The sequence below is a fragment of the Tamandua tetradactyla genome, chromosome 26 (assembly GCF_023851605.1).
Source record: "Tamandua tetradactyla isolate mTamTet1 chromosome 26, mTamTet1.pri, whole genome shotgun sequence".
In the NCBI taxonomy this organism is placed as follows: domain Eukaryota; kingdom Metazoa; phylum Chordata; class Mammalia; order Pilosa; family Myrmecophagidae; genus Tamandua; species Tamandua tetradactyla.
In genome coordinates this window covers 28,900,473-28,913,645 of record NC_135352.1, presented here as the reverse complement: position 1 = coordinate 28,913,645, position 13,173 = coordinate 28,900,473, and the positions used below count along the sequence as shown (strand labels likewise).

At 43.8% G+C, this 13,173-nt stretch overlaps 1 protein-coding gene and 1 long non-coding RNA gene across 3 annotated transcripts in view; one reads left to right on the top strand and one right to left on the bottom strand.

Moving 5' to 3' along the window:
• The window catches only part of LOC143670017 (uncharacterized), a 92,065-nt gene extending 88,633 nt beyond the window's left edge, over positions 1 to 3,432 (bottom strand). Inside the window, exon 1 of the long non-coding RNA XR_013169208.1 lies at positions 2,961 to 3,432. This is a non-coding gene — a long non-coding RNA (uncharacterized LOC143670017). The remainder of the gene's footprint in view (positions 1 to 2,960) is intronic.
• Positions 3,433 to 3,797: 365 nt separating this feature from the next.
• Positions 3,798 to 13,173, top strand: part of STOX2 (storkhead box 2) — a 222,435-nt gene continuing 213,059 nt past the window's right edge. The window contains exon 1 of one of the 2 annotated variants that reach the window (XM_077144182.1): positions 3,798 to 4,204. In XM_077144182.1, coding sequence (XP_077000297.1) covers positions 3,841 to 4,204 — 364 coding nt within the window. In that variant the 5' untranslated portion in view covers positions 3,798 to 3,840. Of the gene's footprint in view, positions 4,205 to 4,547; positions 4,643 to 13,173 lie in introns of those variants that run through there. The other variant, XM_077144183.1, reaches the window with a different exon arrangement.

The following is a 13,173-nucleotide window of genomic DNA, read 5'->3' as shown; positions in this document are numbered from 1 at the left end:
CTCTTTAGCCTTCATCTTGATTGAAACATGGCTCTGAGACCTTCAAGCTTGGATAGGAATAGCAGAAGATGGAAAGCGCATTATTTCAAGCAATCTTTCAACAGGTGGATATTTGAATACACTGTTCTTTTTATATAAAGAAATACATTGTTTGAGAAAATTGTTCAAATAAGCCATCTCATTATACAAAACTAAAGCAGAGCCTATAATTGGACAGGAGATGTTAGAGATGTGGTTCAAATGGGAAAAATATCTGGTAAAAAAGGTCAAAGGTTGCCTGTGTTGAAGGCATTGTTGCAGTTATTTTCCATGAGAAAAAGATATTTCATACTTGTAAATGGCTGTTTGTTCTTGTGGAAGTTTAGGTGTTTTTGTTGAAGATGGAAAATGAAGGAGTTGCTTTTGGGGAGACTTGGTAGTTCCTGGTCATAGACATAGCTGCTTTGGGGCCAGGTGACCAGGAGTGTCCCCAAATTTGAACAAGGTTTTGCTTTGACACCTTGAAGCACCATGGTTTAGGGTGGATTAGGGAAGATTCTTGTGCATCCAGAAGATGATAACGGGCCTGTGAGAGACTTTGTAGGCAGGGACTAATGAAAAAAGAAGCAGAGCAGGAGACCCCAGACAGAGTGGATACTGTAAATAAGGCACAAGGTTTATGAGTACACATACGGAATGGGCTAGAGCATGAGATGCTCTTGAATAAACAGAGCAATCATTTAGAAAAGGTCTGGAGGGGATTTAGTCACCAGAGGGGTAGCTTGTCTCAGTGACTCTTACAGTCCTTCATTCCTGTGATTATATGACTTTTAAAAAGCATTTTGTGATAAGGTATGCAAAATCTCCACCTCTGATCAAAGCATTTGCTTTATTCAATGGAGGGAAAAGCCTGAAAATTGCAATGCAATTGTATTCTGGGCTTTGGGAGACACAGAAGTCAGTGAAGGAAAAGCCACACTAAGGAAAGAGATATATACTCATGTGTGAATGACTAGAAAGGGAGGAAGTTAGTTTTCTATTGAGTGCTTACTGTTATCATGCACTTTATATGTGTTACTTTGCTTCTCATAACAGCCCTCTATTTTAGGGAAAAGAAATCTGAGGGTCAGCTAGGTAACTTGCTGAAGTCCCTCATGTTTCTGATAAATAGTTTGAACATACATCATCCCACTCCATAGCCAAACTCTGTTAAGCCACACTGCCTAAAATTTACAGTACCAATGATTGAGGACATTTTATTTTAAAGGAGAGAAGTTCAGTATCTTAGAAGGTTCAAAATCATCATGAATAAGTGTATTAAATAAAAATGAATGTCAACCCAGTAGGGATGAGTCCACCTAGTGCCCAGATCTTGGTTTCTAAATGCCATTCTCTATTAAAATAAACCAGAGCTCCATGGTAAAATAGCTGATTCCCTGGCCAGGGCAGGGAAAGTACAAGATGAACCTGAAACACTTTGTTGTGCCAAAAAAGTAAGGAAGTGCTTGGAGAGTGATGGGGACAAGTCAAAAGGACATAGCAGTCAGCTATTACAGGCTTCCCTGGTCAAATTTGGGGCTATATAATCATAAAAATAATGACAGTTAAGGATTACAACCCAGTGAAGAAAGTAAAAATCCACTGATCCTTTCTGATGTAAAGCAAGACAGAAAGAAAGAAAAAAAAAAAAAGCAAGCAGAAGAGAAAGCACCAACTAAAAAATGTAGAAGTAATGACTGAATTAGAAAAGCACAACTTGGCAGCTATTATATAATAATTGGGTCAGACAGAATCATCAATGACTGCTAAAACCAATGGGTACAAATCTGAGGAGTAATAGGATATTTACAAAGTCTCAAGATAGACTTCAAAAAGATATTTATTAATTACAAAGGGTAAAATAGTGACTTAATAATTGAGAAACTCAAATATTTAAAAAAATGACTTGTGTGGGTATGTGTGAGAAAGAGACATGAATAAAGCAAGTATAGAAAAACGTTAACAACTGGGGAATCTGGCTAAAGGTATGTGGGTATTCTCTGTACTGTTCCTTCAATTTTTATTTAGAGAAAAATCTGAGATTAAGTCAAAATAAGAAAGATAAATGCAAAAGAAAACACTGTCACAAGTGTGACATGTGTCCTTCTTCCATTTTCCAGCCACCGCCACTTCCTCTCTCCCTGAGGCGCAGGCATTGAGAAGGGAGGGCAAAGAACCTGGCATTTTAACGGTGCCAAATTGAGGCTTAGTGCTAAAGTGCTAAAAGCCAGGCAAGAAAATAAAGTCTCTCCACAGGGCAGAGGCCTGGGAAATTCTACAGGCAGGATGCACAGCCTTCACAGCAGCCTGAGCTCCACCCGTCTTTCTCATTCCAAACCTTTCTGAGGCTTCCGGAGGCTGACTTGTGCTGACTCGGAATTTTATAACTCAAGGTGCCTCGATTTCCTTCAATTTAACTTCCATTTTGCAGTTGGGGAACTGGACTTAAGTGACTTGTTCAAGGTCATCCTTCACTAAGTCTAAAACGGAGCTCTTTAGTGAGTTTTCATGATAATAAAATTGCAAGAGGTCAGCAGTCACCCCCCACCTCCCCGGACCCCAGTCACACCCCTCCCCCCCCGCCCCCGATCCCAGCTCAGGGCGCAGACAACTTTTTTCTGTGTCAGTGGTTTTCAAAATGTGGTGCCAGGAGCTGCAGCATCAGCGTCATCTGGGAATTTGTTAGAAATAAAAAATTATCAGGCTCCACCCCAGAACTCCTGAATCAGAAACTCTAGATTTCGGTTTTAACAAGTGTCCAGGTGATTCTAACGCCACCGAAGCCTGAGTACCACTGCTCCAGGCAGATGTAGTGTGAGCCCCTCCCAAACGCTGCTTTTCTTAAGACATTCACCTCTTTAGATGTGACAAGGGAATTAAGCAAAACAGAGTTTTGCACGGAAGCAAAGTTGAACAAAGGCTTTTAAAAGCATAATCGTTACCTTTCCGGATGGATTTCTGTTTTCTCCTAATTGATCCTTGTGCAGACGACACTTGCAATCAGTGCGTAGGTCTACCTTCTAGAGTAGGTCCACGCTACACTGTGGAGAGCCTGGAGCAGTTCCCCAAGAGTTTGGAAGGAGGGACTGATGACAATTCTTCGTGGTTGACTAAGTTTTTTTAAAAGCCACTTCCAAGGCTACATTGACCAGTCAGCGAATCCACTTGTCCCAGCGGGAGGTGGGTGGTGGGTGCGGGGGTGGAGCGTGGGAGGAGCGACGCTCCCAGCCCGGGAATCGGTGCCTCCCAAGTGCCGCCGCGCGTCCCCCGCCTCCGGATCGCCCCAGAGCCCCCGCCACCTGAACTCACACCCCCTGGCGCACCCCACGCCCCCTCGGCCATCTCCCACCTCTGATTCCTCGGGATTCCTCCAGCATCGGCCAGCCAGGGGCGGGGGTTCTCGGGCCTCGGCGGGAACTGCCCGCCCCCTGGGCCGCCTCCTCCCGCGTCTCCGCCTCCGCTGGGGACGCCCGGCGCCAAGGGAGGCGAGGGTGCCGCGACTGGAAAATGAGCGGTTCCCGGAGGGTGGCCCGGAGTTGCAGGTAACGCAGCCCGGCCGGCCCAGGCGCGCGGAAAGGGCTCGGCTCCGCCTCTCGCGCCGGGAGCCGCTGCGCCCTCCGGGGGACTACGCCAGGAGCCCTGGGAGGCTGGGGGTGAGGGAGGCGCCGACAGCCCCGGCCCCCGGGGTCGGGTGGCGGGGGGGTGCGGAGCGGGTGTCACTGACGCTCCCCGCCTGCCGCGCGGCGACGTTCGGGTGGCTGGTCCCGGGAGCGCGGAGAGGCCGCGTCTGCGCTGAGCTGGGTGGCCGCGTTGGCCCGGGGGATGCCTCAGAAGATGGAGAAGTTTTTGCAGATCGCGCCTCACTCTCTGGCCATCGTCCTGGGGCCCGCCGAGGGGCCGGCGGCGGAGAGGCCCGGGACGGCCCCGCGGGTGGCCCCGGCCCAGCCCCGGCAGCTCTCCCGGCACCACATCGGCTACGAGATCTTCGCCGACTTCAAAGCCGAGAACATGCAGCACTTCTGGAACAAGAAGGTCACCGCCGCCGTGGCCGAGACCTTCTTCCTGGGCTGGATCGACGAGCAGGTCCTGCTGATCCAGGGCAAGGAGGAGCATCTGGAGGCGCTGCGCGAGGGCTGGACGCGCCGGGCGCTGCGGCCGCCCTCGGGGTTCCACATCCGCTGCCTGGGTGAGTGCGCCCCGCCGCCCCGCCTGTCCTGGCCGCGGACCCCCCAGCCCCGCCCCGGCCCGCCCCGACCCGCTCCAGGTGAAGGTGACTCCCGGCCCTGCGCTGGCCTGCAGGTCCCCGCTCCCCTCGGTGCCCGGCGCCTCCCTCCACCTCCCGCGCCCTGGCCGGGGGAGGGACCCGTGGCGCTCTGGAAGCGCCGGATTGGGGAACTTCCTGGCACCTAAAAAGGGATGTGTACCTCCCCCCACCCCCACCCCACGCCTCCCCGAGCCCGCGGGAGCCTCCCTGGCGCGCACCGGCGGGGCGGTGCCTGGGGCTGCGCAGGTAGGCGGCCCGGCGACAGCGCGCGGGGCTCGGCCGGGCGGCGGCTGCTCGGGGTGTGCGAGTCTCACCTGTCCCGTGGTCCTCGGGGCGTGGGGCTGTGGGAACGAGAGAGAGGTAAGAGGGAGGGTCCAGGTGGCAAGGGGGCTCTGACGCGACGGGCTGCGGGGGGCAGGTGGGTGCGCGGCCACCTCCCAGGACGCACTTTCCGAGGACGGCGACACTGCCCCCCGCGCGGTCCCTGGCTGCTTTCTCCTCGGGAGACGTGTGGCGTCAGGCAGCTGTAAGTGTTGACCAAGTTAAAAGCGCAGGCATTTCTCTACCAGATAAAGGTGTATATTTCGTTTTAAATGTGTTGAATCTCGAGCGCGTCTTTCTTTGGGTCATTTTGCGCGTGTGAAAGAAGGTAGGGACACGGAGAGAACAGGAAAGTCTGATCCTCAGCAAAAGGGGAATAATGTAAAGGGGAAGAGAGCCCCAAAGGCGTTATTTGCTGTCGCGCTTCCAGTGTTGCGTTGACTTGCTGCTTTTTTATTGCACGGCTTCGTTTTCTTTTTTCTTCCTTAATTCAGTTTACATCTCTTTTAGAATATACCTTATAGTTTTGCACTTTGGGCCCAGTGGTTAAAAGTGTATATAGCAAATAGTTGATGTTTTATGGAACGGTTTCAAGGAAGAAAGCATTCTTTCTAGTCCCATGGTTTAGAAATTCTTTCATGACATTTTGGGAGGAGGTCAAAAGTTCAAACACTAAAGGACTGTAAAGCCTCCTTTTTTTGTTATCCTCTGCTGCTATGCCGCGTTCCTCTGCAGGATTAGCTTTTACCTGCATGGGTCTTCACCATGCAAGGCCAAGTTTACAGCATTTAAAAATTGAATTGTGTTTTGTTTACTTTTGCATAGCAGAAATCTTTACGAAGACTGAGTAGACAAAAAGTCAGTAAAGATTGCATCATGTATGTTTTGTAACCTGTTCCAAATTTCAAAAGGTGCCTTAGTATTTATTTATTTTTTTACTTTACCAAAGCTTCAGTTGCACCCCTATAATTAAACCGTGTGAGTATAGGAGCCAAGATTAAAGTCTCTGAGGCTTGCCCTGTTCTTGTACTGTGTAGATTGTTACACATTAAGCAGTTAGACCAGACAGTCATTTTAATGTATTGTATAGATTGTTCTACAGCATTTTAGTAGCTTTCTTTCAAACTTCTCTTCATACTTATTTCTTACTTTTTGTTTTGGAAAGTTTCAAACATACACAAAGGTAGGGAGCATATTATATTGAAACCTCCATGCCCCCCCCCCAATTCAGCTTCAAAATTTTTCAAGTTCTGGCAAACCTATTTCATCTATAACTGCCCCCACCCCGTCATTTTGAAGCAAATTCAAGATGTTATATTTCGTTTAACTATTTCAGTATGTTGTTATTTTTCATTTCAGCAGAATTTATAAGCATATAGGAATTGGTGAAATCTGTCATATTAACAGAAGAGAACTATTTTGGCAGCTTTAAAGATTTCAAATGCTGTAGTTGATTAACTGTAGCCCTGACACTGGCCAGGTAACCTCCTGAGCTTTCTCAGGCTGGCTGGCAGCTGGTGGGTGCCCTACTGCGGACCTCAGCTCTGCCCTCAACTCTGTGCAGCCACCCATGGGTTCAAGAGGAAAAGCCTTACAGGTGCAAAGGATTAGATAAAGGATCACGAGTGTTACCTGCTGGGACCCAAGTGGTCATTTCTTTTGAACTGCCTTAGGGGTTCATAATCTCTATTGGAATGCCAAGCCTGCTGCAGTAATGATGGTAGAATGCCAAATTGCTTGTAAGATTCTATCTACTGTAAAAATTCTCTACCTGAACCTCAGTGTCTGCTAAGACCTCCTACTTTTTTGTTGGGAGATCTTTTACTGGACGTTGAAATTCCAAAGTTTGGGAGCCACAGAGGACTGGCTCACAACTTTTTGTTTGTTTGTTTGTTTTTTACATGGGCAGGCACTGGGAATCAAACCCTGGTCCTCTGGCATGGCAGACAAGTGTCCTTGCCTGCTGAGCCAACGTGGCCCGCCCTGGTTCACAACTTTTTGTTCTGAGCTGAATAAACAAGATGACAAGTTCATATGCTCAAAAAAAAAAAAAAAAAAAAAAAAAGCACAAGGGGAGGCTCCAGAGGGAGTCTGGCTATAGCTATCCTGAAAAGAGTAAGAGACCTTTTCACTGGAATATCCTTGAACCTGTCAATTTTATATATAAAAACAGGAATCAATCACCATCTTTAATCCTTTACCTTTAGTAATATATTCTTGCAGCATACCTTTCAAGTGATCCTCCAGTCTATACTAGGCGTATTATCAGGTACTTCTACGTTATTTTGTGATTTTAGATTTTAGCTAATTACCTCATAGGGGTGGAACAGACATCGGACCAAACACACAGATGAGCATTACATTAGAAGCTGTTCTGTTGCCACTTGTTACACTGGAATTAAGTTCATGAGCTACCAACAATCCTCTTCAATAACTGGTAGCCAAATGCTGGCTCAAATTTTATTATTCTAGCATGAATAGTACTCACAAAATTCCGTTTTGTTTTCCAGGTGGACTCCTAGATTCCACCTTAGGAAGTGGTAGTAAAATTATTCCATTTGATTCTCCCCAGTGAAGAAAGCAGGGAAGTGGTTTTACTCCCCTCTCTTGACTTCTCATTGCCCTGCACACATCCTGGATCAATGGCTCGGCCGTAGAGTTTTTTTTTGCCACGGTGCAGTACAGTTGAGGCAAGCCTGCACTTTCACAGCAGGATTGAAAGTTAATATTTTGTTTTGAAACTTGAAAAAAATATCAATATTGATGTTGCCGGCATTTTGGTGCCTGTAATTCCCAAAGTATGTGATTCTAACCAACCGTAAAATTTCACGTGGGGATTTGGGGGGCTGGAGAACAAGGAGATGGTTATTGGATTTAACAAGAAGCAGGGAATTAAGCGACTCAAAGAAAAAATAGTTTTGATTTGGAATCTTTAAGTCCACTCTTAGAAATACCTACTATGGCACGTAGAGAAAGACTGAGACTTTTGATTTCCAGGACCCTCAAAGGAGACATGTGTGTGCAGGAAACTAAAGGCATTTAAAAATCATTCTATAGGTTTTGAGTAAATCACATTAAATTAAATCCGAACAGTTTTTATTGAGTGCCCGCTAGGCACCAGTCTCTGTGTCACCCGTGAAAGTACAAAGATTGATGAGGCATGCAATCTCTTTGGACTTCTGATATAAGAAACTGAGAATGTGAAATGCTTTAAGGACATTTGAGTAAGGATCAGTTCCTTGTGAGCTGGTTGGGAGGCTCCTTGAGAAGGTGAGGCTCAAGCTAAGCCTTGTACAGACAGGCTGGGGTGGGGGTGGGAGACTGTGCAGAGCAAGAAGGCTTTCCTAGCTGGGCAAGATCATGAGCAAGATCTCCACGGGGTTGGAGAATTCATGGCGTGTTTGGAAACTGGCTGGTTTGGGTGTGTGTGGGGAGAGTGGTAAGATAAGAGAATGGAAGGGTAGGGTAAGGCTAGATGTGTAGATTTAGAAGCCACTGGAAGCTTTTAAGCAGGGAGGTGGGAGACATGATTTGATGTGTGTTTTATAATGAGAATCCTTGGGCTGGTGATGGTGATGGATGGGGCTGGAAGGGGATTAGACAAAGGAGCCCAGCCAAAGTCTCTTAGGTAGGCATGGGATAGGTGATGAGTGCATACTAGAGTATTTACTCTCTCTTTATACATGTTCTTGGTCAGCGCCCTTTATCCCAAGCATGCCATTTGGAGCCTGGTGGAGTCCCGAGAACCTGCCAGCCCCAGCCATAACCCTTAGGCCTTGGTGGGAAGCCCAGATGCCCCCTCCCTCCCAGCTGGAGACCCATTGGCACTTATGGGGTCTTTCATACTTCCCAGCTTTAGTCAGATCGGGCCAGTCAGCCCCATAGGTTCCCTTAACTTCAGGTCTCAGGGAGCACAGGTTAGTGTCTCTGTCCCCTTTCCCATTTTATCCTTATGTATTCAAATAGTTAGAGCTAAATATATTTTCTATACTTTAAATCAGGATTTATATTTTACACTGTGAAATTGTTTGAAACATAAGGACATCAAGATTTTATTTCATTCCAAAGATGTTTATTGGTTTTCTGAAAGAATGTTGCTCTTAAAGTGGTTTTCTAAGCAGTTACAACTCAAGACAGAATTGTTTTATAAAAACTGTATAATGCAAGTTATATTTCATGAACTTACTTAAGTTAACTTGAAACTGAATGCTTTTCCTAGACCAATGGCTTAGATTGCTCAACAGTTGTTTTAAACCTTTTTGAGTTATAGATATTTATTCACTCAGCAACCAGAACACTTCCATTTTTACGATTTGTTCCAGGCACTAAAATGGACAACAATACAGATGCAACCCTTGTACTTTTTGGAGTTTCCATTCTAATAAAGAACAAATATTTTAAAATTCAATAAAGAAATAATTTCAGATAGTTATAAGTGCTATAAAAATCAAGCGGAAGATAGAATAGAGAGTGACTGAGGCATGGCAGTGTTAGATGCAAAGCATCTTTGAGGGTGTAACATAATCAATTAACACTTGATGCTTTTCTTTCTTTCTTTTTTATTTTTTGGCATGGCCAGGCTCTGGGAATCAAATAAGTGCTTTACTTTTTTTTTTTTTAATTAAAGAAAAAAAGAAATTAATACAACATTTAGAAATCATTCCATTCTACATATGCAATCAGTAATTCTTAACATCATCACATAGATGCATGATCATCATTTCTTAGTACATTTGCATCGATTTAGGAAAAGAACTAGCAAAACAACAGAAAAAGATACAGAATGTTAATATAGAGAAAAAAATAAAAAAAATAATAATAGTAAAAAAAAAAGAAAAGGAAAAAGAAAAAAAAGACAAACAAACAGACAGACAAAAAAAACCCTATAGCTCAGATGCAGCTTCATTCATGTTTTAACATGATTACTTTACAATTAGGTATTATTGTGCTGTCCATTTTTGAGTTTTTGTATCTAGTCTTGTTGCTTTGCTTTTTACAGCTTTTTTTTTAAGACACTTATACTATTTAGGTATCATGATTGTACCCATTTTACAGATGAGGACATTGAGGAAGAGAAAGATACACCTAGTTTGAAGTGGTGAGCTGGAATCTGGAACCAGGCATGTATTTGCAAAGGCCGGTGCTGTGAGTGACTGTTCTGCGGAAACCTCTTTTTCCGTAGCACTTGAATGCTATGGAGTCGGCCAGCAGTGACAGGGCAGCAGATGTCAGCCAGCGTGGTGTGTTGTAAGAACAGAAAAGAAAGCTGGTGGGCCTGGGGCTCGTTGAGCCAGCACAGGCATGGAGGGCAGGGCAGGAGATGTGGTCAGAGGGGTGAGCCCAGGCCAGTTCATCTGGGGCTTTGTAGGATTTTGTTTTGCCTTAAGGACGCATTGGGTATCCAATAAATATAGAGCACCAAGGTGGAGGAGTATGTAGAAAATCCAGAAAAGTTGAAGATGTGGGTCTCACTCTTAGAGAAGCTTACCTCTCCATATTAAGATCTCAGGATTAAGTCTAAACAGTGAACAGTGATGCATTGAAAGTTTTATTAATTTCTAGTTAACCATAAAAAACATTTTTTATGAATGACCTCATTCTGACTCAAAGATATTTTCAGCAAAGGTGTGTCGGTTTCATTGCAATAAAATATTTAGTATGAACTTCTGAGCTCTAGACCTTGTTGGGATGCCTGAGAAGCTTTGCAGAGAGTTATAAATGCCACCTCTTATGGCTTAATTCTGATTTTGTGCACATGTTTGTTTCTTCATGAGTTTACTGTGAGTTTGAAAAATGAATTCCATTCAGAGGTAAAATTTACCAGTTATCACCAAGTTCATTAAAAAGGGCTTATGAAACTGAGAGGAGCCGCTATCTGTGAGCCTTGTTATTGGGTGAGAGCATGGGGCGCTGGCTGTTCCTGAAATCGATCACAGTTTTAAGATGAAAATCAGAAAGGTTTATTACATACAGACCACTTGCTACAAATGATTTTAGATATTTTTATTCTGTTCAACACATATCTTACATGGTAATGATTTGATTACCTTAAAAAATAGAATTTTCAGTATATAGAGCAGATTTTAGGATGTTTATTTAAAGTTTGGAGAGAATACTTTTAGTGTATACAATTCATACATCTGTAAAACAAGTTTTAAACCCTTCCATTTTGTATTACAGCTTTAGGTATAATATAATCATAGACATCCCTTAATTTAGGGGAATTATCATAATGAAGAGGTTAAATAGATGTATTTATCAGGGACAGGCTGTGGATCTAATCTATTACTTTCTATTATATATAAATATTAAAATATAATATAAATATCTTGCAAGGTCATCCTATGCTGAAAGCTCTTAATAAACTTGGATCACACTGCTGATGTGGGAGAAGCCCTTTTAAATGGATAGAGAGCTGGAAAGGACATGATCGCTCTTGATAGAGAGCAGAAAAGTTGGACACTGTCAGGAGTTAGAACTAGAAATTGAAGAATTTGATAACGACTTAAAGAGGTAAAGAAGATGCATCAGTCTTTGGATTGAACATGAGAGTAAACCTCAGTAGAGGGGCAGACCCAACTTCTGAGGGACTCCACGGGATGGCCCGGGGACTATGGGAGGGCTACCGAGGTGCAGGGGGACATTCATGTAGGACGTAATACATTTAAGAATGAAAATTCCATTCCATATGAGTAAAATCAAAATCTCTGAACAATTGTTCACAACCCAGTAAAAAACGTTGAGCCCATGATAGACTGTTTATTGAACATGCTAAACATGTTTAATTTAGACTAAAAAGGCCAACATCATGTTGGCTATCATTACTTGAGAAAAATGTTATTCTATCCTTATGTAGAACTCTGTTACAGTCGAACCTGAAATTGTTTATTTTTGTATTTAAATGTTTATTTATTTATTTTATTTTATTTTTTTAAGTACCAACAACCCATAACAAATGCAAACATTCCTCTTTTGATCATTCCATTCTACATATATAATCAGTATGAAATTGTTTTTTAAGACATGTTTCAGAATGTCAGTGGTATACAACGAATAGTGTTCTTCAAACTCTAAAGCATCACATAAAAAGTTAAATTATTATTACCATTTAAAGGGCCAAAGAAGATCCAGGAAAGGGCAGCATATTGACACAAACTTTTGTGACTTCATAAATTTTGATCATATATACCGGTAGCTTCTTTCCCCTTATGAGACTGGAAATTGCTTGCATTTTAGTCTTTCTTCATTGACTAGCCCAGTACTTGGATAATTATTCCGGATGCCTGTCCCTGAATCTTCTCTGTGGCATGCATTTTCTGTATCCTAGGTATTACTCACACCCCATACTCTCCAGCACGTTCGTCACTCCTGTCTTCCCAGTTTTGGGGAAACTTTTCTCTCCCAACAAGAAAGGACAGACATGGTTGGTGTAGCTTTCACTACCAAGCCTCGTGTTCAAATGTGAACATGATGTCTAGAGTTGTAGCATCATCTTTTTGACTGTGGCAACTTGTGTGAGGAAGAAAACCCAAATGCTAAGGAGGGCAGAGCTCAATGATAGAAAGAGCTTGTGTTGCTGATGGACCAAGGTGCCGTCTTCTTCTGGATTTCTTGTTATGCTAGAAAAATAAACCACCTATGTTATAAAAATAAATCAGCTTCTGCTGATTTTCTGTTAAGTTCGGCTTAATGCATACCTAACTGGCCACTGTCTTCTAAGGGAAGCTGGAATGCAGCTATCCTTTAAGGTCAAAATCAGGGAAGACAATTGTGGTCTCCCAAGACACTCCATGGGGACTTAGGATATTGGTGAACACCAGCCTGGGTAGAATCCAGGGTTTAAGATGTTCTTGTGATGTTATGAAATATGAAAAGCATACCCTATGCATCGTGGATTCAATTTTTAAAACTCAGATAAACACAATAAAATTCCTCTATTTCCTCAATTTATTGTGAAGACCCTATAGTATAATTTTCTAAAAGAAGAGTCCATCTATCGAAGGAAAATGACTTGTCTCTGTAAACACCATGCCATCTCTTTCCCAGTACCTTCCATACTTGGGGACCATCTAATGCCCCTCCATTTATCTCCAGAGCATAGATGCTGGTGAGTGGCAATAAACCCCAAATAATCTCTTTCTCATGAATTTGGGGGTCCCTGGAGGTCACTAAGGACCTACAAATGTCCGTCAGGGATGGAATCCTCTCTGAGATTGCTTCAGTCTTCTGTCTTCACCATGAGCCCAAGGCCCCTGAGAGGATGCTGGTTCCCAATTTAGTCTCTGAATGCAAATGCCCTGTTTTGTCACTTCCTTGGCAACCTGGCCATCTCACAGCATTTTCCTTTGCTCTCTGTCCCCTCCCCTACTCTGCCCACACCAGCGTATGTCAGACCATCTTCCTTCTTCCTTTTCTCTTTTACCTCCAATTTCCCTTCAGTGTTTGGGCAACTTTTCCTTTCAGACTTTTAAAACAAAAGGTTAGGATCATATCTCTCCTTTCCACTTCTAAGGAAAATGTTTCCCCCCAGAATTTTCTGGACACTAAAAGTCTCCTTATGTCCCCATTTC